We start from the raw sequence: 22,846 nt of genomic DNA, 5'->3' as shown, positions 1-22,846 counted from the left end.
CCGGGTGCTGGGTAGACGACTCCCCATCCTGCCTCCCGGGTGCTGGGTAGACGACTCCCCATCCTGCCTCCCGGGTGCTGGGTAGACGACTCCCCATCCTGCCTCCCGGGTGCTGGGATTAAAAGCATGCGCCACCACCCAGCGACATGTGACACCCTTGAAGACTCAGCAGTGATGGCACCAATGGGTCCCAAGACATCTCCCGAGGAGACCGCCACAAAAGCTACTCTTTCCGGATGTATGTGGCAGGATGTGGTTAAAGTCGCGGTATCAGGAGTTCTTGCCTCTTTCTGTGGTGTCAACAGAGGTGAAAGCTGGAGCGGCAGGGGTGCTGAGGAGCCCTGCAGAGGAGTGGAGTGGGCAGGGTACAGATGTGACCAAAGTTTAATAAGAAACATGTAAGAAAGTTATCGTCAGAACTGGAGATGGCTCAGCGGTTAAGAGCACTGGCTGCTCTTGCAGAGGACCGGAGTTCATTTCCCAGCACCCACACAGTGACTCATAAATATCTGTAACTCCAGTTCTAGAAGATCCGAAGCGCTTTTCTGGCCTCCCCAAGCACCAGGCAGAGGCATGGTGCCTAGACACACACATAGGACTCACATACACACATCCAATTTTTTTTTTTTTTTTTGGTTTTTCGAGACAGGGTTTCTCTGTGGCTTTGGAGCCTGTCCTGGAACTAGCTCTGTAGACCAGGCTGGTCTCGAACTCACAGAGATCCGCCTGTCTCTGCCTCCCGAGTGCTGGGATTAAAGGCGTGCACCACCATCGCCCGGCTTGTTTGGTTTTTCGAGACAGGGTTTCTCTGTGGTTTTGGAGCCTGTCCTGGAACTAGCTCTTGTAGACCAGGTTGGTCTCAAACTCACAGAGATCCGCCTGCCTCTGCCTCCCAAGTGCTGGGATTAAAGGCGTGCGCCACCACCGCCCGGCCACACATCCAATTTTTAATTAATTTATTATATAGTAAAAAAAAACCCTGTCTTTTTTCATTTTACATACCAATCCCGGTTCCCACTCCCTCCACCAACCCCCACAGATTGTTTTTTTTTTTAATTAAGGAAATGCCATAATAAACTCAGCATGGCAGCTGCGGGTCATGGTTGCAAACTGTGGTTGCATGCACCTGAGACATTGAGATGCAACCTCTCAGAGTTTGTAAGGCCACTCAGCCTGGTTCTCTCCAGACTGGAGGGAAAATGCTGCGGTGCCACTTGGAAACGCTGTGTCCTAGCCTGTTACTTAATCTCTTCAAGCCGTAGTTTCGTTATCTGTAACTGGAGGAACTATTATTTGCTTCAGAAAAGTGGTACAAAGGTTAAAGAGAGATCATATACGCCAAGGTCTCTGATCCCTGCCAGCTGTTCCAGAGGAGTTACTGGAACCACCATGGAGCAAGAAGGAGCTGTGGCTTTAATTCACTCTGTTCGGACGCACTTCTGCGTCAAAATGAACTTCGGGTATAAATTTTATAAGGGAAATAGTCTCAGCTATGGAATATAATAAAAATATTAGAAAAGAAGGCAAGAAGATGGGATCCAAACATAGGAACAAAATAAGTCCAGGCATAGCTCTAACTACATGCAGTCACTTGTGTGGTGTTGAAAGTATTTCAGGCCGGGCGATGGTGGCGCACGCCTTTAATCCCAGCACTCGGGAGGCAGAGGCAGGTGGATCTCTGTGAGTTCGAGACCAGCCTGGTCTACAGAGCTAGTTCCAGGACAGGCTCCAAAGCCACAGAGAAACCCTGTCTCGAAAAACTAAAAAAAAAAAAAAAAAAAAAAAGAAAGTATTTCAGGATGATGGGAAAGGCTAAAACACAGAGGGAATGGTTTGGGGTCAACCAGGGTCTTAGGTAGAAAAATAATCAAGTTAGATCCTTACCCAGTACTATAGCTAAGCGAAATTTCAGATGGACTGAAGAAGAAAATATAATTATAGACATGTTGACATAATCTTGGGGCAAGAGAATCTGTTCTGATGTCCTGCCAAAGGGGGGGGGGGTTTGCAAGTAAAATGCTGTATGTCACGAGAGTGCATTAGAAAAGATTTAAACTTTATCATCTAGAGATTACAGAGAACAAGAGCTCCGAAGCAACTGTTGGGTAGGGAATGGTGATTCAGTAAGCTAACCATCCCCATGAGGAGCCCTGCTCCACACACCAGAGGAGACGGTCTTGGTGGTCATGGGGAGGACGGTCCACTGGCTAGTCAGGGAACAGTCGCTAGGTAAACTGTGGTGCAGCCCTGTGGATAAATGCATACTATGCCCTGAAATTGTCATAGAAGCCCAGCGGTAGTGGCGCATGCCTTTAATCTCAGCACCCAGGGGAGGAGGCAAGCAGATCTCTGTGAGTTCGAGGTCAGCCTGGTCTACAGAGTAAGTTCCAGGACAACCAGGGCGAAACAGAGAAACCCTGTCTTGAGAAAAAAAAAAAAAGTCAGAATATATCATGGGGTGAGAAACAATTTACTATGAAAAAAAGGACCATTGGTGGAAACTTGGTATGCTTTATATCTCATTCCTGTCTTTATACAAAAAGACGAAATAAAACGTTTACTCTGGGTATCCAAGCACATGCCTTTGGAGGCCCTCACTGGGCACTTGGGAAGCAGTGGCTGAATTATAGGCTGCTCAGGGCTACCTAGAGAGACTGTCTCAGAAAAGAAACCAATGAGTAAACAAGCGACTAAAATTTGGGCTCCAGCTGTAAGGACCTAACCGAGCCTGGAACCCGCACGGTGAAGGGAGGGAAATGCCAGGGAAAGTTGTCCTATGACCGCACACGTGTGCACAAACACAATTAATAAATGAAAAGACAAGTCAAGAGTCTGGCAAGAAAACCCCAAGTGTTCGAAATCATTTTCCATCCAGGAGAAATATAGGAGCCTATCCGTATCCATTTATTTGTTTATTTGTTATTTATTCAGGACTTTAGTGTTTCAGTGTGTGTCTTTGCTGATTAGGAACAAAAGGATAGTTTCCATGAGCAAAGACAGAGGAGCCGGCTTGAAGGTGGAACCTCTAGCTAAACTTGGGACAGTTGGACATCAGAAAGAACAATGACAGGACTGAGTGTAGTGGTGCACGCCTGTAATTCTAGCATTTGGGAGGCAGGCAGGAGGGTTTGCCACAAGTACGAGGCTAGCCTGGTCTCCATAGTGAACTTTAGGCCCGTCAGAGTTACACAGCAAGCAAGCCAACAAAGTTTAGTATGGCTGGGCACAGTGGTACCCGCCTGCTATCCCAGCTATCCCTGCCAAAGCGGAAGGCAATAAGAAAATAAATAAATAAATAATAAATAAAATAAATAAATAAAGATTATGAAAAGAGGAAAGAGAAGGCTCCTTATAAAATAACTCTAGCTGGGTGGTGGTGGCGCACGCCTTTAATCTCAGCGCTCTGGAGGAGGGAGGAGGATCTCTGTGAGTTTGAGGCCGTCCTGGTCTGCGTAATGAGTTTGAGGCCAGTTGTTCTACATAGCTAGTTCCAAGGACAGCCAGGGCTGTTATATAGAGAAACTCTGTCTTGAAAACCCAAACCAAAACAACAACAAAATTCTACCTAGAAAATAGGAAAAAGACTTTCAAATGATTCCATGATCCCCACCTAAGACTTGCAGGATCTCTAAGGTGTAGGTTGTCCAGGGAAGGCTGCTAGAATCCAGCACAGTCACGTGGTCCGGGCTTCTGCTCACACACGAGGCCAGTGTGACAGTGGAACACTCACTGGCCCTGGCTGTTAGCCAGGTGTATGCAGGAGCACTCTGGGCAGGGTGTCACGTGAGGAGCACACCTCTCCTCCCTACCAGCCCTCCAAAAATGTTTAGTCTGGACCCAGTCCTGAGCAGACAACCGGAACTTATCTGGACTCTTTCAAAAGGAAATCCGTAGAGGCGTGAGGACAGTTATAGATAAAAGACAGAATTACCAAAGGTGGTACCTGAAACAAATGAAAAATATTGGTGGAGCTATAAGAGAAATTGCTTAAATATTTAAATATAAAATAAATTAAAATAATCTTAAATTATGAGACTATGAGAGGAAATTTTGAGATCTTTAAAACAGAAATTCAAGTAATTATTTGGGGGTGGTGATACAGGTTTTCTCTTTGTAGCCCTGGATGTTCTGGAACTTGCTCTGTAGACCAGGCTGGCCTCGAACTCACAGAGATCCGCCTGCCTCTGCCTCCCCAGTGCTGGGATTAAAGGCGTGCGCCACCACCGCCCAGTGACTTTATATAGTTCTTGATGGTTAAATAATCGTGGGAAAATAAATTATGAAATATAGATTAGTGCCTGATTTTCTCTCATAGTTTTAGCGAGTGGGGGCGGGGCGGTAGAGGAGGAGAGAGATGTGCACGGAATGGTCTATTTTCTCCCTTTTCTTCCATTTTTCCTTTCCTCAATTTCCCTAACTGCATGCGGCTCCTGACCACCATAGAGAAAGCTAGGGCTCAGGCCCGTCCCTCCTCTCCCGAGGGCGATGGAATGGTATTTATTGCTCTCATACTTAGGTCTTACAGTCTAAATACTGTCAGCCTCTTCTGCTCAGCTAGTGTTTTTACTGCCCTGAGTCTTCAAGCTGTTGCTATGGCTGTTGGTACTAATTTGCTAATCAGGTAAAAGTAAAAAAAAAAAAAAAAAAAAAAAAAAGTAAACGGGACAACCCAAAGGGGGAGACTCCTCAGCGCCACACAGGTGAAGCACGCTCCTGTCTGCCAGTTCGCTGGCAGGGCTATGCAGGCCGTGCTTAGATGTGTCCGCTGCCCTGCGGTGGGCCTGCGCGATTTTACTCTGAGTAAAACATCGCCATCAAAAAGGGCCGTGGTGTTAGGTTTTCTTGAAGTGATTAAGGGGCAAAGAAAGTGTGAAACGAACACCACGTCTTAAAGTGTATGGAGAGAAAACATCAGAACCTTTAACTTCTGTCCGTTGTTAAAGCCCTGACAGGAAACAGGAGCCCTTGAGGATTACACGTGGAAAAAGCTCCATAGAGGCTTCCAAAGCTTTGCGCCTAGCATTTCTAGGGGTGCGCCCCGTGGGGCTGCAGTGTCTTTGCTCCTGTTTATTCACCTTAGACATGTTGCTTCCGCCTTCTTTCATCCCCTCTCACGTGAGGTAGAAGTTACCCTCAAGGCCCAAGGCAAATACTCCCTTTTATAATGCTCCCCTTGCCAAAATGTTGATGTTGCTGACCCGAATTCTCTCTGTGTTTGGCTGGTACAGCTTGTCCTACATGTGCCAAACAAACTGTGCAGGAGACCTGGCCCCTTAGCCAGCTCCTACATTCCTGAAAGCAACTCCTTGATTTCTTTCTGTGCCGTAACACTTCATGTAACACGTGGTGTCTGGCAGTTGTCAATAGGGGTTTCATAGGTTGGCTAATGGATACTGGTCCTTTGATATTGAAATCTGTTACCTCAGGCCTGCAGAGATGGCTCGATTCCTTGCCCTCCTGCAGAGGACCTGGGTTTAGTTCCCAGGACCCACATAACACATATGCACATAGTGGTGCATAACTAACTCCAGCTCCAGGAGATCTGATGCCCTCTTCTGGCCTTCATGGACAGATGTGCAGGTGGTGCGCATGGAGATAAATAAAAATAAATGCCGGGCAGTGGTGGCACACGCCTTTAATCCCAGTACTCAGGAGGCAGAGGCAGGCGGATCTCTGTGAGTTCGAGGCCAGCCTGGTCTACAAGAGCTAGTTCCAGGACAGCTAAGGCTGTTATACACCGAAACCCTGTCTCAACCCCCTCCCCCAAATAAAATCAACCAACCAACAAGATAAACAAACACCAGAAAAGAAAAAGAAGAAAAAAGAAATATAGTCCTACATTTTCTCAAAAGTCTCTCAAGGATAGTCAGGTTATGTTAAAATCAAATAGTCACTGGACTGCTCATGAGCCAACACAGCCTGTAACCAAATGCGTTTGCTTTGTCAGTATTTCCAACTCTGCTGTCACGCCTCCTGGAGAACTCAGGTAGAGATGCTGGCGGGCTGTTTCTGGAATATGTATTTACCGACATTTCGAAGCGGAAGCTCTTATCCTTCCCCCTCTCTCGCATCCACCACAACCGCTAAAAAGCCCCATATTCCCACATGCCCAGGTGCACGGTCCCTGCCATCAGTCAGGGTGGGGTGAGTTATGACAAACAGCATAATAGTGCGGCTCACGTTTGTTAAGTATTTCCCCTTCACGAAGGGCTCTCCCTTCAGCCCCTGGGATTGTTCTCTTTGTTTTAGGATTGAGCAAACAGGTTTAGGCAGACGGCGGCTGGCTGGATGGAAGCATGAGGGTGGGACTCGGCTCTACAGCTCCATATTCTGGCTGGATTAAGATACTCTTAATCCCAGCACTCGAGAGGCAGAGGTAGGAGGAACTGTGAGTTGGAGGCCAGCCTGGTCTACAGAGCGGTTCCAGGACAGTCGGAGCTGTACATAGAGAGACCTTGTCTTGAAAAACAAAATGAAACGAAAAGGGGGGAAGGAGGCGATAAGCTGCCCCTGTCTCTACCAAGAGCAGAATTTAAAAGACCCCCCATGCCTCTGCCTGCTTTCCAGTTTGAATCTCGCACCTGTCACGCTCCGCACAGCTGCAGGAGCGGTTGCCAGGCCCTAGCAGAGTCCGCTGTGCTGCAGGCATGCATTGCCAGATAACCGGCTTCTGCATTTTTTTTTTCCCTTTTAAAGGAAACACGGTAGTTTGGCACTGACCCTGTCACTTCTGATTTAATAGTACCTGCCCCCAAATGTAATGCCATCCCAAGTCAAACCCCCCTTGAAAGTCTTTCCTGCAGAACTCACCCCGCTTTCTGTGTCACGTAAAGGCGCTCTGTGGTGTTATCGTTTCCTATGACATTTTCCCATTTAGACCCCAGGGGTAGCGCTCAGAAGGCACAGGGACATTATTGGGTTCACCTCTCTCCTTCTCTTGTGCTTTTTTCATTGGTTTAGGTATTGTTAGAACTCAGAGGGTAGCTCACACACATCTCCTTTATCCACATTTCATACCTCAGCAAGAACTAGTTGCTCAGATGGGTCCTTACAGAGATCAGAGCTCCGAGGAATGGGACCCAGGACAGGTAAGAGTTTAGGGGCTAAGGGAAGGGCTGCAGCCTGGGGCATGGTGCCTGAGGGGAGGTCTGGGAGGGCACTGGTGTGCCTTGGAGCAGAGTGGCCCTGGTAACTGATGTCCCTCAGGAAACAGTCACCATGCCTTCAACTTTGCTTTGGAGTGTCAGTCAATCCTGGATGCTGCAGGAGGCAGTGCCCGTGACCAGTGACCTCTACTTCCGAGGGTTGGCAACCTGCACAGCGGCCTCTCAGGCTTCTGCCTCCCGTTGAGGAGTGACGGCTGAGATGATTGATTCTCCTCCTTAGTGGAGTGGGAAATTCAAAACGTGCAGCTCCCAGAATTTTAATCTGCTCGCTGTTGAAGATGGAAAGAAGCCGTTCTCCCATGACCAAGCGTAACGGGGCAAATCCCTTTTCCGTTTCTCCACTTTGCAGAGAAATGCAGCGTGACTTTCCCAGGGCCATGATTTTCAGCACCGACGATTTTTTCTTCAGGGAAGATGGTGCCTATGAGTTCAACCCTGACTTCCTGGAGGAAGCTCATGAGTGGAACCAGAAGCGAGGTGACAAATTCCTTTCCAAACTCCTGGGAACCCCTGTGGTGCATGTCGATTGTAGCAGCTTCTAAAGGAGCTTTAGAGACAAGCGCTGCCACTTCTCTACCCAAGCAGGGTGGCAGGGCTTCACCTCTTGTCGTAGATACCAGTTAAAGGAAAACCCCGCTAGCGGTTCTGCACTAGGTAGCGGTTCACTGAGCAAGAAAGGCCTCCTGCAATGGAAGTGACAAAATGTGGGTGATGCTCGCGCTGGTGCCCGCTGCGTGTTGTTCACTGTTGTGTTGCATTGTGTTACAGCAAGGAAAGCAATGCAGAATGGCATATCCCCCATTATTATTGATAACACCAACCTGAACGCCTGGGAAATGAAGCCCTATGCAGTCATGGTAGGAAGAAGTATCATTCTGAATTTTCCATTGTGGGCGTTTTGTGAGAAAGTTGAAACCTGTGCTCTTTCCTCTTTTTCTGGTCGTCCATGATTACACACTCACTAACGATAATTCTTTCAGGGAGCAGGTGAAGCTCTTTTAGGGTTTCTCTGCTCTTCAGTCACTGAGGGCCTACCTTACCTCAGGGCCTCCATAAATGGGAGTACTGGTCTGAGTCTTTGGTATATCTCTCTCTCTCTCTCTCTCTCTCTCTCTCTCTCTCTCTCTCTCTCTCTCTCTCTCTCTCTCTCTCTCTCTCTCTCTCTCCAGGTTCTCTCTACCTGGCTATCCTAGAACTCACTATGTATACCAGGCTGGTCTCGAACTTGTAGAACTCTGCCTTTGCCTCCTCAGTTTGGGCTATTTTCTGTTCTGGGGAGCATCCACCCATCCTTGAGGGAGTTACAGACAAGGGGATGTACTAGCAGGGCTCTGGGTCCCAGCAAGCCAGATCTCCCTGTTGCAGGCTGGGGATTTCAGCAGTGTTTTGCAGCGAGTCCCAGGGCGACAGACTTTCTTCGTCTATAAACAGGCTTAGGATTGCCAGCGTGACCCTTTAAGACAGTGGAATACCAACATCAACACACAACTCAGCTCCATTCTGATCTTTTCAGACAGTTTACATCTTCCGCTAACAGGTTTTCAGTCCACACGCAAACTGAGTGGAGCAGGAGGCAGACAGCTTCTGGAGACACACATGGCCCCCAGTATGCTGTGACGTCTCCTTCATGGCAGTTGGGCTTTAGGATTCTTTCCACACTTAGGCAAAACAGCAGACAGACAGCTGCGCTTCTGCCTACGGAGGCTTCCCCGTCGGTTCTGCTCAGGCCCAGGTATAATGGGTATTTCAGTCTTCACTTAAGGCCACATGAGGCGAACAGGGCCATGAAGAGCTGATGATGCGGGCACAGCCCGAGGCAGCATTAAAAGCGTCTGGCACTGACTTCCAGGAAGTCTTTTCACGTCTCTGATCTGGATGGATATTAGACACCCAAAGCCGTTAATGAGACCCAGGCATTAGCTGTCCTTAAGACACAGTGGTTGATTTTTTTTTCCTGAATAGAACTGATTATCCAAAGGATGAAGGGGAAACATCTATTTAAATGTATCTATTAGTTTATTACTAATCTTACAGATTCATGGAGTACAGTGGGCTGTTTGATAAACTCAGGGTACTTAGGTTATCCACCACCACAAACACCAGTTTTGTATGAGATGAGAACACTCAGAATTCTGTTGGCTGTTTTGATTTCTATACTATTAACTGTAGCCCCCTCTGGTGTAACAGCGCATCAGAACGTATGCATGCTGTCTCCTTATGCAGGAGCCCTCATCTTAGCTCACTTAATTCTATTTTTAACACGTTGAGTACTGGTGATAACAGAAGGCTGTTTGAATAAAGCTGTCAGTTTGACTGTTTAGATTTGACATGAGACTAATTTTCTTTTTAAAAAAGTAATTTATCTAACTTTTATTTTAGGTGCACTGGCATGAAGATATCAGATCCTAGAAAACGAGTTACAGACAGGTGTGAGCTGCTATGTGGGTGCTGGGAATTGAACCCGGGTCCTCTGGAAGAACAGCCAATGCTCTTTAACTGCTGAGCCATCTCTCCAGCCCCCTTTATTATTTCTCTAAACTCACAGAAATGGGTCCCAGGGCATTGGGCCAAGCACTGTGGAGCAGGGAGAGCTGAAACACTATATTAAAATCTGTGGAAATCGCTTTTACTTCCTAAGTTATGATGGCACTCTCAGTTACAAACCAAAGCAGAAGCAACTCCATGATCATGGAAGTGACTTTAGGAGTCTCCAGGTTCCTTGTTCACACCTGTGCTGGGACACTTCATCATGAGTCCAGTGATCTGTCTTAAAGGATGTTCAGAGTCATACTGGATAAAACTATAAACTCTGTCAATGAGACATGTAACACAGCAGGAGTGGCTAGGTATGGGGACAGATTCGGGGCCTGGATGACTCGTAAAACAGGGGGCTTTGGGCAGGGTTGTGGTGAATGTTGAGGGAGCATGAACACCCCCAAGCATACATGCCATGTCTTCATTGTCTTATGTACTTTTGAAAAATCAGGCACTTGAGAATAACTATGAAGTTATATTCCGAGAACCCGACACTCGCTGGAAATTCAACGTTCAAGAGTTAGCCAGGTACCTCTTTGTTTTCCTAGTTCCTCATTCTGTATCCTGCTGTTTTCAGGTATTTCAGACCGAACAAAAGCATCTTTTCAGGCTGGAAATGGACTGTAGTTTTCAGGTCAGAAATGGTAATTCTTAGAAATTGATAAACTTGGAACTATTAATGTGAAGACTTTAGCTCTGAGTCAGATGTCTAATACAATGCTGAATGCTAATCCTTGGCTTGGACTTGGTCCTTTAGAAGGACGCACTTCACCTTATGCTCAGTTGCTTCTTCATTAATGAGCATCCACAGCACTGCCTCTGCATGGGATGCACATGCCAGTGGAGCTTCTGCATTAGGCTAAAGCAAGACCTTCGAGTGGGAAGCAGAACGTGGCTCATTCACGCTACAAGTGCTGCTTTGACTTAACAGCAACACGTGTCCGAAGAATACTAACTTGGTTTTTAATGCATGGCTTCTGATAGCCACGCTCTGTGTTACCTGATGCCAATGGCCCAGCAGTATTTCCAAAATGAGTCTGTGGCCACCTCCTCGATTGCCTGGTTGTTAAAACTGACATGGTTCATGAACTCTATTCTGTAATTAAAATCTTGGCAATTATATGTCTAACCACGCCCCCAGCTGGTATTTGTGCCTTCTAGAACTTAAGATTGTTTTAGTAAGCATCATCTAATGGTGTCAGAGACCAGCTGATCTGAACTGATAGATGTACACATGTCATCAACAGGCATATCACTAAATACATGAGGAGTTAAATCTTATGGTGTTTGTTCATTGTCGATAGCACCAGAAACAAAGCTTTTTTTTTTTTTTTGGTTTTTCATTTTTTAAGACAGGGTTTCTCTGTAGCTTTGGAGCCTGTCGTGGAACCACACTATAGACCAGGCTGGTCTTGAACTCAGAGATCTGCCTGTCTCTGCCTCCCGAGTGCCCGGCTGAAACAAAGCCTTTCTAAAGCAAGCCGCAGGCTTGTTTGGGGATGTGCCAGGCGGCACGAGAGCCAGCAGAGCTGGACCTCACACGCTGAGGCAGCGCAGCAGCCATGCAATGCAGGATTTGTGATGTAAGTTACTTGTGTTGATAGCCTGCCTTAACTAAACACTTGTGGCTTTTTCTTCTGTGTAGAAGAAACATCCATGGAGTCCCAAGAGAAAAAATCCACCGAATGAAAGAACGGTATGAACATGATGTTACCTTTCACAGTGTCCTCCATGCAGAAAAGCCAAGCAGAGCGAACAGAAACCAGGACAGGAACAGCGCGCCTCCCAGTGGCTCTGGGTACTGGAGCACCTACACAGAGCTCCCCAACCGGAGGGCTCACGGCGGCTTCTCCAATGAGAGCTTCAGAAGGGGTGGCTGTCACCATGGATATTAGCTGTCTGTGCACAGCCACTGCAGAATTTTCCTAAAGAAGTTTCTACTTCAATTTTTGGTATTTATTCTTTGTTCAGTTTTAGCCAGAGCTCTAATTCCAATGTAAATAGCCAAGCCCAGAAAATTTCTGAACAGAGGTCATTATATTCATTCTCTCCAACAAGCGATGTCAGAGAGCGCCCATTGGCTTGGAGATGGGGATTCTGCTGAGGACCCAGAGGTCTTTCTCTAGAGAAGCTGATTTGAAACCGAGATCCAAGATTATCACTTAGTTGCGGAGTCATAAACAAAGCATTCCTAGCACATCTCTCTGGGCTACAGTACCACTGCCTTTGACAGATCCATCTTCTCCATAAAGCAGGAGCGTGAGGGGGGGCCGGAGGCAGGAAGCAGCTCAGTGCCCTTGCTACTCTGACAGTCTGCATCCAGAGACCAGAGCCATCACTCTAATGGCACTGATTTTCCTTTAGACTTAATGCACAGAAGGGGATGTTGTCCTTCAGAGTACCATTAGGGGACTTTTCTCCTTAAAGATGTGTCACTGTTAAACACGCCTATGAATTCTCAGTACTTGGCCCCTAAGGAGAATGAGTACCATTACAGTCAGACCCTGATGCACTCAGCAGCGTCAGCGGGACAGACCCTCCCTCCTCCTCCAGCTCGTAGTCTAACAATGTAAATAACCTGCTTTCGCAAAACACCACTTTTAAAGAGTCAAGTGATTTCCGAAATGATGCCTCTAACGTGTGATTAGTTAGCCACCCGGATGTTTGGGAGTGCAAAGCAATGAAGCAGCCAGGGTTTAGGTCATACAAGGAGATGTGAAAGTCATGCTCATTGAGATTAGCAGGGTATGTATGTCATGTGGAGTGCCCCTCAGATCAGTTATGAATTTATGAGTTCAAATTAAATCCCAGCAGGCTGGAATCAGATTCATTTGGTACGAGATTGTGACAAGACCATGTAGAATGTATGGTCTATTTATTTTTTGGCCAACAGCTTCTTTCTAATGTTTTGTGAAATATTATTTTAAGTGTCTTATATAATGGTGCTTTTATGGTTATTAAAATTGTATATGGTATTGCATTTATATTGGGTTTGCCACTGAACTTATTTTTGGCTTAACAACAAAACATTTACCAAAACCCAAGCACTTCAACCATAAAATAACCTTTGCATATATCATAAGCTTATTCACGAATCATCATTAATAGCTAGGAGGAATGAAGTCTGCACATTAGAAGGCCTACTTACCATCCCATTATCAACACTGCTGAAGTCCATTCAACATCTTCATGACAACAAGCAACACACTTCCTTAACATTTTCAAAACTGGTGTCTTACACAGTAAGCCCAGCTGGTGAGCATACTAGTAAATTGGGATGAATCTGCCAGTCTGACTTTGCTAAATTCTAACGCCTAGCACAGCACACAGCAGTCCTACAGCAACACACTTGGTTATCCAACCCGCCAGGCCCAGGTAGCTGTGGGATTCACAGCCTGGACACTGCCTGCACAATGACTTTGGTATGGAAGGCTGCATCATCTAGGTTAGCAGAGGGGAGAAGTGTCAGAAAGCCCAAATGGAATAGCCTTCCCTTGGTTCCACGGGAGCACCCAAAGGGCCAGAATCACAGTCCCTGATATGACTGGTTGGCTTTCAGAGCTTTGGTTTGCCTCAGCCGAAGCTGATGACCACAGAGAGAGGCTCAGGCTGCGGACCCAGAGTTTTCTCAGAGCTCTCAGTCTCCCGCCCAGCTATGTCCCTGCTTCCTCCTACGGGGAGATAACAAAATCCTTGGTTAGAGAAACTTAAACAACTGATTAAATGCCTCCAGGCTTATCCCACTTAGAAGCACTGTGTTCTTTTCTTTCTCCTCCTATGGCTTCTGACTTCTGGGCCCTTTGAACTTGCATCACTGTCTCCCCACTTCCATTATTTATAGAGCCAGCAGAGACCTCCGTGACCCGAAGGCTCTCAAAGAATAAATACCACCAAATGCTTTCGCCATCTATCCCTGGTCACGCAGTAAACACCGTTGGCTTTAATCACTGCCACTTTAAGAAGGAAAATCTGCACACATGCTTAAGCTTCCTACTTTGTTCATGCAGCATGGATGTTTGTGGTCCATGTAAAAGGTGCCTGTACTATGTGGCCTGAGAGAAGATGGGGAAAGTAGTAGCATTTTTGATAGAATTCACAAGAAAAAAGGTTACATTTCTGTCGGGCAGTGGTGGGATATGTCTTTAGTCTGAGCACTGGGGAGGGAGAGACAGGTGGATCTCTGAGTTCGAGTTCTACAATAGCCAGAGCTACACAGAGAAACCCTGTCTCAAATGAAAAAACAAACAAAAAGGTTAAATAGCATCATTCTCATTCATGTAAGACTCATTTACTCTGCTCTAGGTTGGGGTTCCAGAAAAATGATTAGGACACGAAGACAAAATTATTTTATGAACAATCCTTAAATCACTAATAAGAGTCGATGGAACACTTTAAGGCTGAAGTGCAGTGAGAGCGTTTGCCTGTAGATGGTGCTGTGGTTGGGAAGGTGCGACACAGCAGGCAGCTGGAACTTGCTGTTAGTGAAGGATGACCTGGACTCCCAGTATTGCCTCTACCTCGTGCAGGGACGACAGGTGTGCACGATTATGTCTGGCTGGATTTCTAGCTGGAATAATTTAATTTGAAGTAGACACGACTGTCGTGTGTCTATCCGACAGAACCAAGCGCGTGTGAAAGGGCACTATGTCATAGGAGTTACCTACAAAACCTTAAAAACAGCAACCAAACTAAAACAAATGATCTAGTAAAGTAGCAGTGCTTAGAGACCTCAACTTTAATGAGTCAATGACACAAACTAAAAGCAAAGGTGTGTTTATTCTGCATGTAAAATATGCTTGTAGTGATCAAATCCAATGACAAAGACTTAAAGATCTTTACGCTAGTTACTATCTGGCCAGCTTTACATATCAGTACAGAACCAGGAGGAACTTCTGTACAGTAAACAAACTGTCAGCAATGTGCTGTCATTTGTGTCTTGTCTCACAAACGTGCAGCTTGGAACTGCACACACTTTACCCACTGGGAGGCTAAGACTCAACAGCTAATTTTCCATCACTGTTGTCACCTCTGCAATCCCTGAGATAGACTCCTTCCTGCATCTGCGTCCTCCATGCTGGTCTGGCCTCTGTGCTAGCTGGGGTCTTTTTGTCTTTGGGGTACAGGGGTCCTTGTGGAGTCACCAGGAAATGCTTGTTCATTTCCTTCTGATGAGCCAGGTAAAAAGGCTGGGGTACTGAGCAAGGCAAGCTCTTCATCAGCTACTGAATCATATTCCAAAAGAGAAACGCCGCTGGCCTTCTGACATGGTGTCCTCTGAGGAGAATAGGGCTCTTTCTTCTTCTTAGCTGTTGCATGTTTGGTGCCACACCTCCGTGGCGGCTGAAAAGCCTTCTGTGCAGCCGGAGAGACAAAGGTACAGATGGGACTCACCGGGGGAGGTAAGGGCAGCCGACTCAGGAAATCCAAGGCTCTTCTTTTTCTACAGGTCTTTGGGTCATCAATTTCTCTCTCCCCGTAACAAGACTTTGAAGCCAGCTGGGCTGACTGAGCCAGGGGTGTAGACTTCTCTTTTGGTGTGCAATGTGATAATGGATTTTGATAATTTTGCTCACTGTTAGGTGAAAACCTCTAACAAAACATAAAAAAGGAGCCTATCATAATATGTACTTATATATAAACAAAATAAAATTTAACCTTTTGTTAAAAAAATACAGAGGCCACGTTCTTATCCAATTGTTTTTGGTTCCTGTCCTGGAACTAGCTCTGTAGACCAGGCTGGTCTCGAACTCACAGAGATCCACCTGCCTCTGCCTCCCGAGTGCTGGGATTAAAGGCGTGCGCCACCACCGCCCGGCTCCAATTGTTAAAGGATAGATGATGTCAAAAAATTTCATGCTGTTATTCCCATCCCATAGGAAATAATTTTACACAAGAGAATATAAAAATGACTAGAAAAGGAAAACAAAGAGATCCTAAAACAAAATTTAAAAAAAATCACACATCATTTCTGCTTTAACTTTCCAATAGAGTTACAAAGCTAAAAAGACAGATTTTCAGAATCATTTTAGGAACATACTCTAACTTCTACTTCTTCCTCCCTCTTTTCTGAATATTTACTTATTAGTGTGTACATGTAATGTGCATGTGTGTGTGCACGCGTGAGCACTCCCATGCTCCAGCACATCTGTGAAGGTTCCCTACTCCACCAGGTGGGTCACACAGATCAACATCAGGCTCAGCCACAGCACCTTTATCTGCTGAGCCACAGCTGACCCTGCCTGTTCTAACACCTTTCTTTTCTCCCGAGTCACTGGCAACTGTTCAACTTCTTTCTTTGCCAGTCTCTTTTTTTTTATTAAAAATTTCCGCCTCCTCCCTGCCTCCCATTTTCTTCCCCTTCCCCCCACTTCCCTCCTCCTCCCTCTCCAGTCCAAAGAGCAGTCATGGTTCCCTGCCCCGTGGGAAGTCCAAGGTCCTCCCCCCTCCATCCAAGTCTAGGAAGGTGAGCAAACAGGCTAAGACTCCCATAAAGCCAGTACATGCAGTAGGATCAAAACCCAGTGCCATTGTCCTTGGCTTCTCAGCAGCCCTCATTGTCCGCCATGTTCAGAGAGTCCGGTTTCATCCCATGCTTTTTCAGTCACAGTCCAGCTGGCCTTGGTGAGTTCCCAATAGATCAGCCCCACTGTCTCAGTGGGTGGACGCACCCCTTGCGGTCCTGACTTCCTTGCTCATGTTCTCCCTCCTTTTGCTCCTCATTGGGACCTTGGGAGCTCTGCCAGTCTAACTCTTAACAGTGGCTTTCTTGTACTGAGTGAGGATTGCTTTATTGAGTCAGGGTGCTGTACAGGGCCACTTGTCCTCTCGACCCTGGCAATCAGACACCTACCATGATTTAATGAGCCAACTGGCCTGAGAAACAATGCAACAGCTAGCAAATAGTATGTATGGGCAGCTCTTCTAGCAACAGGACCAGGCAAAAGGCTTTTCAACTACATGTCCTTAGAGTGCCAAGCATGTAGTTTGCTCCCAAAGCTTTACATTCACACTTTAACACACAAGTTACAATCTCCACACAGAGCAGCTACAGCAAGCTAGCCACAGGTTAAATACAGCTTAGTTACCCCTCACATTTGCTAGGGCAAGCCAGACACCTGTTATGTCCCAAAGTCATTTCTCAAACTGATAACTTACCTGACTACCTGTGGGAGTGGGTTCTGCAGCAGGGCACGTGGAAGCCAGCAGAGTGGAGTCTTTAGTCGGGGTGGACCGTTTGGGACTGTCTCCATTAAGCAGATGTAAAAGCTTCTTTTCTGCCTCCTTGTAAAATGTATCCATATTCTAAGAGAATAAAGTGGAAAAGCTGTGTCCTGGGTTGCTAATTCACACACTGATGTTCTTGGAAAGTATTTTCTTTTAGAAATAAAACATTCAGAACAAAAGATTGAGCCACATTTTTGTTTGTTTGTTGTTTAGCTAGGGTCTCGCTAGCCTTTAGCTGGCCCGGTTCTTTCTGTAGAGGATGACACTCAAGTTCTGGAATCTCAGGCATGTGCCACCATGCCTGGTGAGACACTGAAAATTTGATAGCACCTGTCAAGCGTGCGCATCAATGTAAAACCAACTCTCCCTAAGAGGGTGAGGGAAGGAGGGCGTGAATGAGCACGCGCTCATGTGTGGAAACACTGGGCTAAAACTGTTCTGCTTCCTACTTTCTGATCTTACCTCAATAGCTTGCTTCATTCTGTTGGCTCTCTCCTGAAAGTAGACCTCCTTTGGACTGGTGGAAAATACGGAAAAATTCCCAGCAAATAAAGTCGGCACTACTGATCTGGATTCTGGGTGCCACTGGAGGTTGCTCGCAGCAACTAGCACACGTGGCTTTATGTCTTCATTAACATCTGTCCCAAACTTTACCACTAATAAATTAAGGCACTCATCTGACAGGTAGACCAAAGGAGCAAGACCTAGAATGAAATGTAAGTCATCATTATCTTTACAATTGCTAGGATAATGATATACTTGTTTGTTCTAGTTGACAAAACCCCTGTGTTTAGAGAAAGCATGGGATTTCCAGAATGAAAATCCTTTGCTTAAGGTGTTACAACTTCACTGGCAAACATTCTGAGCCCATGGGGCAGCAGATACACTGCTGGTGGAAGTATAGGTCTGATCTGGCCTTCAGGAGAAGAACTTGGCATTGCCTGGCAAAGCTATGCACATCTTACCTTTCTACCCAACATTCTTTTATTTCTAGCAGCCCACACCGAAGACAGATGCCCGATAATATTAAAATACATGTGAGCAAGGGTCATGCTAACACAAGGGTCATGATAACAGTTGCACTGCAGTACTGGTCTGCAGTTATAAAATGTTGGAAGCAACCCTTATCAGCTCACACACTGGGGTAGCTGAGTTGCACCCATACCCACTGTCGTGTGACGGTTTCCTAGGCAGCTGTGAAAAAAATGAAGAAAATCCCAGGACAGTGCTAACTAGGAAAAGCACACCAGAAAGGCTCCAGTGTCACCCTGCCTAGCAGGAAGGGGACAGAAAATACATACATGTCTCTAGTACTTTGAGTCAAGAAAAGAGAAAGGCTGAATAAGAAACTAAACAGGTGAGGCCTGGAGGGGCAAAGGAGGATCAGACACAGGAGTTGCTCAGGAGGGAAAGACATTTCTCCAAGGGCAGCTTTCTCTGTGGCTCTGACTCTTACAGTCAATAAGAGACCTTAGTTTTACTATGTGTTTCCCACTGAAAAGGAACCAGAGTCGGTTGATTCAGGACTGCAGCAGGAAACACAGATGAACTGGCAGCAAAGAAGTGTTCAGCAAATAGAGGAGGCTTGTTGAGAGCTAGGCTGGTGTGGGCCTGGGCAGGCACTGGGATGTCCCTAGGTCAGTCTCCCCTCTACTTCCTTGGACACTTATTTCCTGCCTGTTTGAAGCTATGCAGATTCTACCTCTCCATTACCTCCTGCATTTGTGGCCCCGTGTGCTCTGGCCTGTCTCATCGCAGCATGTCTGGACACAGGTGTTATGTGCTGACTTCCCAGTGTCAGGCTTTACTCTCTTACTAGCTTCTTCATCACAGGGTGCCCTCAGTGCACCTGCCACACTTTCATCTGAAATCTATTCTCCTGATCATGATTCTAACAACCACGTTTCTTTTCCTTCTCTTGTTCAAAAGAGAAGGAACCACACCCACCATCTCTAGTCCTCTGCTCCCTTGTTCTACTCAGACAGCCAGTCCCTCTCTTCACAGAAAGGGTTCTTCCATGATGCCAAAGCCAACCACCAAGTCTCGGTTCTCACCTCACACCAGTGCTCCAGACACACTGCCTCCTTTCTATCTGTCCCATCCCTGAACATCCAGGTGCGCAAATTGAGTCCTCTGTCTCTTCCGAGTACCCTCACCCTCAGAGTGCTCTCGTTCCGCCTCATGGCTTTGCTCCTCACTGGCGTACCGATGGCTCTAAATCTGAATCCTCAGCTCTGACCACTGCCCTGAGTCTGTGAACACAGCGGTTGGCCTAACACATCTCCGAAGCTTCTCATGTGGCTAAGACTGTACTTGCAAACCATGCTTCCCATGGGTTGTTTTCAAGTTTTCAGCAAGGAGTAATTCCAGTCTTCCATAGCTTTGGACACCCCACACTGTCCCTTCACCTTCAGAGTGTAACCAGAGTCTGCTGTTCCCTACGCCCATGGCTTTTGTCTGCTTCACTATCCTCCCCTGCCTAGATTCTTACCATGGCCTCCTCCTGGAGTCCCTGTTTGTACTCACACCCTCTAAACCCCATTTCCAATATGATAGTTCAGGTGAAATGCAAAAAAGTCAAAGCCTGTCTTGTCCCTCCTCTACTTGAGACCTTCCCATTTCTTCCTATCACCCTTTAAAGTTAATTATATACAAGGGCTCCAGCAAGATGGCTCAGTGAGTAAAGGCAATCGCTGTGCAGACTGACAGTCTGAGTTCAATCCCCAGCCCTACATCAAGGGGTATGGGAAGAACCATCGCCTCTGACCGCCGCATGTGCCACACACACCACCTGGCGCTTCCCTGCCTCTCTCGCTCCTCTGGCAAAGCTAACAGCTCCTGCCCGGCACAGCCTTCCTGGAGCTCTCCCAGACTCCACATGCTGCTTTCTCAGTTTCTCCCAGTCCAACATGAATGCCAATGACGCCTTTTCTGTACTCTGTCCTCCCAACCTTTCTTCCCTTTGGCACTCATGCTATTTTGTTGTTCGTAATCTCCTCCTCCCACCAGAGTGCTCCGGGAAGGGATTCTTATCTGCTGTGCACCTGGCATGTAACAATTTCTCAATAAATATTGACGGGATACACCAATAAGTTACCACTTTCTATAACAATCAAATGTGTGCAGACACAGTGTGACCCGATGACAAGGAACAAAATGGCAATGTGGCTTAGTAACAAAGAGTCAGAGAAAAGCCCTACATCAGATGAACACAGGAAAGCAGGGTGGGAGGGAAGGAAAGAGGGAGGGGAAGGTGAGCAAGTACAGAGAAAGACAGAACATAAGGAACCCCCTATCCCCCCAAATTAGAAAATGCCTAAAATTTTCACAAGTGGCTCTGTTATAGAACTTTAGACCATACAGTCAATACAAAAACCTCTGGATTGGAGATAACAAGCAGATCACTCTGTAGATGAAAAGGAGACAGCAGGACCAAAGAAAGAAACTGACAGCACACACCACAAGGGGACAGATTCCAGCTTGAGAAATGACAACGATGTACACAGTGTCTGCAGAAAGCAAAATTAAGGACAAAAGGGCTGCCTGTGATCATAATGGATAAAGACAGAAAATAACAACGAAAAAGAACCAAATAAAGCCAGAAATAAATGTGCTGCCACACAAGACAACTGGCATCCTGAGGCAGGGCTGCTAAGAAGGGGATGTGCAGATGTAGAAACGCAAAAAGCCCTGAGTGCGCGGCATAAAGGAGAACTGCTCAGGAGCCGTGTCAGGGCTGGGAGTGCTGAGCTGAGGGCCCTGCTCTTCCAGAGGACTCAACAAAACACAGGGAGAGCACAGTGAGCTCCGGAGAAGGGAGGACTGGGGACAGTGACAGCAAACACTGAAGAGCCTGCGCTACATCATGTCTGCTCTAGGAGGGGGCAGTGCCCTGCCCTTACAGCATTACATCCCAGAGGGGCACGAGGATGTGGTACACTCTGGGAGCTGAGGAGTGCCAGGGACAAAAGGAAGCCGAAGGCCGAGTGCTGCTGTGGGAGAGGAGTGGACAGTGCTCCTGTTAGGAAGTGCAATGGGAGAGACAGGAGCTAAGGCCGAAACATCTGGAAGGCTTGTGCCTACACAGAGACCTCTGCAGGACTTCAGTAGGAAAGAAACAGGGTGGGACAGAGTTAGTGGTAGAACACCTGCCCAGCACTGGGAGCCCCTACAAAACAAACAAAAACAAACAAATAAGAGAAGAATCCAGCCAAAATGTTGGAGAATATTAAAAGCTGAAGAGATCAGAGGTTTAAATGTTTCACTAAATATAATTATTTGATCATAATTACTAAAAAAGAAAGAAAGAAAAAAAAAAAAGAAAAAGAAAGGAAGGCTAAAGGCCAAGAGGATGTCTGTGTGTAAAGGTTCTTTACCATCAAGCCTGACAACCTGAGTCTGACCTCTGGGTTCTATGGGAGAAGAGCGCAGACTCGTACAGGTTGTCCTCTGACCCCCACATACATGCTGACATACCCACACACATACAGAAAAATACACATACATAAATACAAAGATTACTTTCACATCACCGCTCAGCAAGCTTATCAGTGTAGCTCCACTACGTAAGTTTCAAAGCTTGAAAGGCAATGCTTTTCCAGAGAATCAACAGAAAGCTACATTAAACACAATGTACATTACCGACTGCTTTTACAACAGAAACAACAACTCCTACGAGGTCCACTTCAGAGCAAGGAGGCTGAAAGGCTGGCTCCAACAGTCTGCTGAAGTGAAGAGGCTCCCGGGGCTGGTAAACCTGGAGTAAGGTCTCCTGGGAAGCCTAGGGGAAACAGAACAAATCGTCAGCGTGCGGAGACTCTGGGAAGCACTTGCATTATCCAAAGGAAGATGTGTAAGGAGAGGTGCAGACCGGTAGCTGCTGATACTGAGTTCTTTTCGTAGCTGTTAACTGGATGCTAGTTCGTTCAAATTTACTCCTGGATCTCGATACTGCAAGATGATAGATTCTGTATCTCTTTCCCTCCGTTAACAGGGAGTGTAAGTCTGCTGATGGGCGCCAGATACTCAGCAGAGCTGTACAGAGAACAAGACACAAAGGCAAACCGGTGACCATTTACGGAAACATGTGAACAACAAAGACCAAGGTGCCCATGCGCTGTGGGTGCTCACAGCCCATTTTATTCACTTGGTCTACATGAATTTTACATTTCATTTATCATTTGTAAGTTCACTCCCCCAACCCCCAGGCAGGGTTTCTCTGTGTGGCCTTGAATGTCCTGGAACTCACTCTGTGACCAGGCTGGCCTTGAACTCAGAGAATCACTCAGAGTGCTGGGATTAAAGGTGTGCACCAGCACCACCCAGCATAAACTCACTTTTAAACTTAACAAAAACCTTGCATACTTACATGATTGTTCTTCTTTCTTGTAGCTTGTAACACGCAGCTTCCACACCGTGGTAACATCCCTTGATAAGCCCTCCTCTTGCTCTGCAGACTCCAAGGCCTTCCGGAATTCTGACTGGATCTGTGCTTGTTTCTTATCGTTCAACATTTGTCTGTGGTTGTTCAAGGCTCTCAGCTGCTCTTCACTGAAACAACCCTGTGAGCAGTTAAAACATCAGAGAGCAGCCACAAGAGCAGTTCTGCCTACCTTAACTGGGCTGCCTTATATGAGAACAACATACAAGAGATCCATCCACCTGTGTGTGTACTAATCATTTTATCACACAGTGCTCCCAGGGACCCCAAACTGCCTATGTGTCCTTGTGACAGACCTCCCTAGAGCCAAATCTCTAATACTTAGTGTTCTCTAACCATAACCAGCACACCGACATTTCAAATGTCTGACATGCGCCGGGCGGTGGTGGCACACGCCTTTAATCCAGCACTCGGGAGGCAGAGGCAGGCGGATCTCTGTGAGTTCGAGACCAGCCTGGTCTACAAGAGCTAGTTCCAGGAG

At 46.7% G+C, this 22,846-nt stretch overlaps 2 protein-coding genes across 5 annotated transcripts in view; one reads left to right on the top strand and one right to left on the bottom strand.

Annotated features, from left to right (window-relative positions):
• Positions 1-12,685, top strand: part of N4bp2l1 (NEDD4 binding protein 2 like 1) — a 24,165-nt gene extending 11,480 nt beyond the window's left edge. For 2 of the 4 annotated variants that reach the window (XM_005371239.3, XM_005371240.3), the window contains exons 2-5: positions 7,516-7,643; positions 7,935-8,023; positions 10,153-10,229; positions 11,347-12,685. In XM_005371239.3, coding sequence (XP_005371296.1) covers positions 7,516-7,643; positions 7,935-8,023; positions 10,153-10,229; positions 11,347-11,596 — 544 coding nt within the window. In that variant the 3' untranslated portion in view covers positions 11,597-12,685. Of the gene's footprint in view, positions 1-5,782; positions 7,089-7,515; positions 7,644-7,934; positions 8,024-10,152; positions 10,230-10,278; positions 10,336-11,346 lie in introns of those variants that run through there. The other 2 variants (XM_026778060.1, XM_026778061.1) reach the window with 2 other exon arrangements.
• Positions 12,686-14,421: 1,736 nt separating this feature from the next.
• The window catches only part of Brca2 (BRCA2, DNA repair associated), a 45,746-nt gene continuing 37,321 nt past the window's right edge, over positions 14,422-22,846 (bottom strand). Inside the window, 7 exon segments of the mRNA XM_013355183.2 lie at positions 14,422-14,812; positions 14,814-15,290; positions 16,857-17,003; positions 17,388-17,629; positions 21,567-21,705; positions 21,796-21,959; positions 22,294-22,486. Of these exon segments, the coding sequence (XP_013210637.2) occupies positions 14,690-14,812; positions 14,814-15,290; positions 16,857-17,003; positions 17,388-17,629; positions 21,567-21,705; positions 21,796-21,959; positions 22,294-22,486 (1,485 nt within the window). The 3' untranslated portion in view covers positions 14,422-14,689.

The sequence above is a fragment of the Microtus ochrogaster genome, unplaced genomic scaffold (genome assembly GCF_000317375.1).
Source record: "Microtus ochrogaster isolate Prairie Vole_2 unplaced genomic scaffold, MicOch1.0 UNK102, whole genome shotgun sequence".
NCBI lineage: Eukaryota > Metazoa > Chordata > Mammalia > Rodentia > Cricetidae > Microtus > Microtus ochrogaster.
The sequence above is the reverse complement of the archived record's forward strand: the minus strand, read 5'-3'. Positions and strand labels throughout refer to the sequence as shown.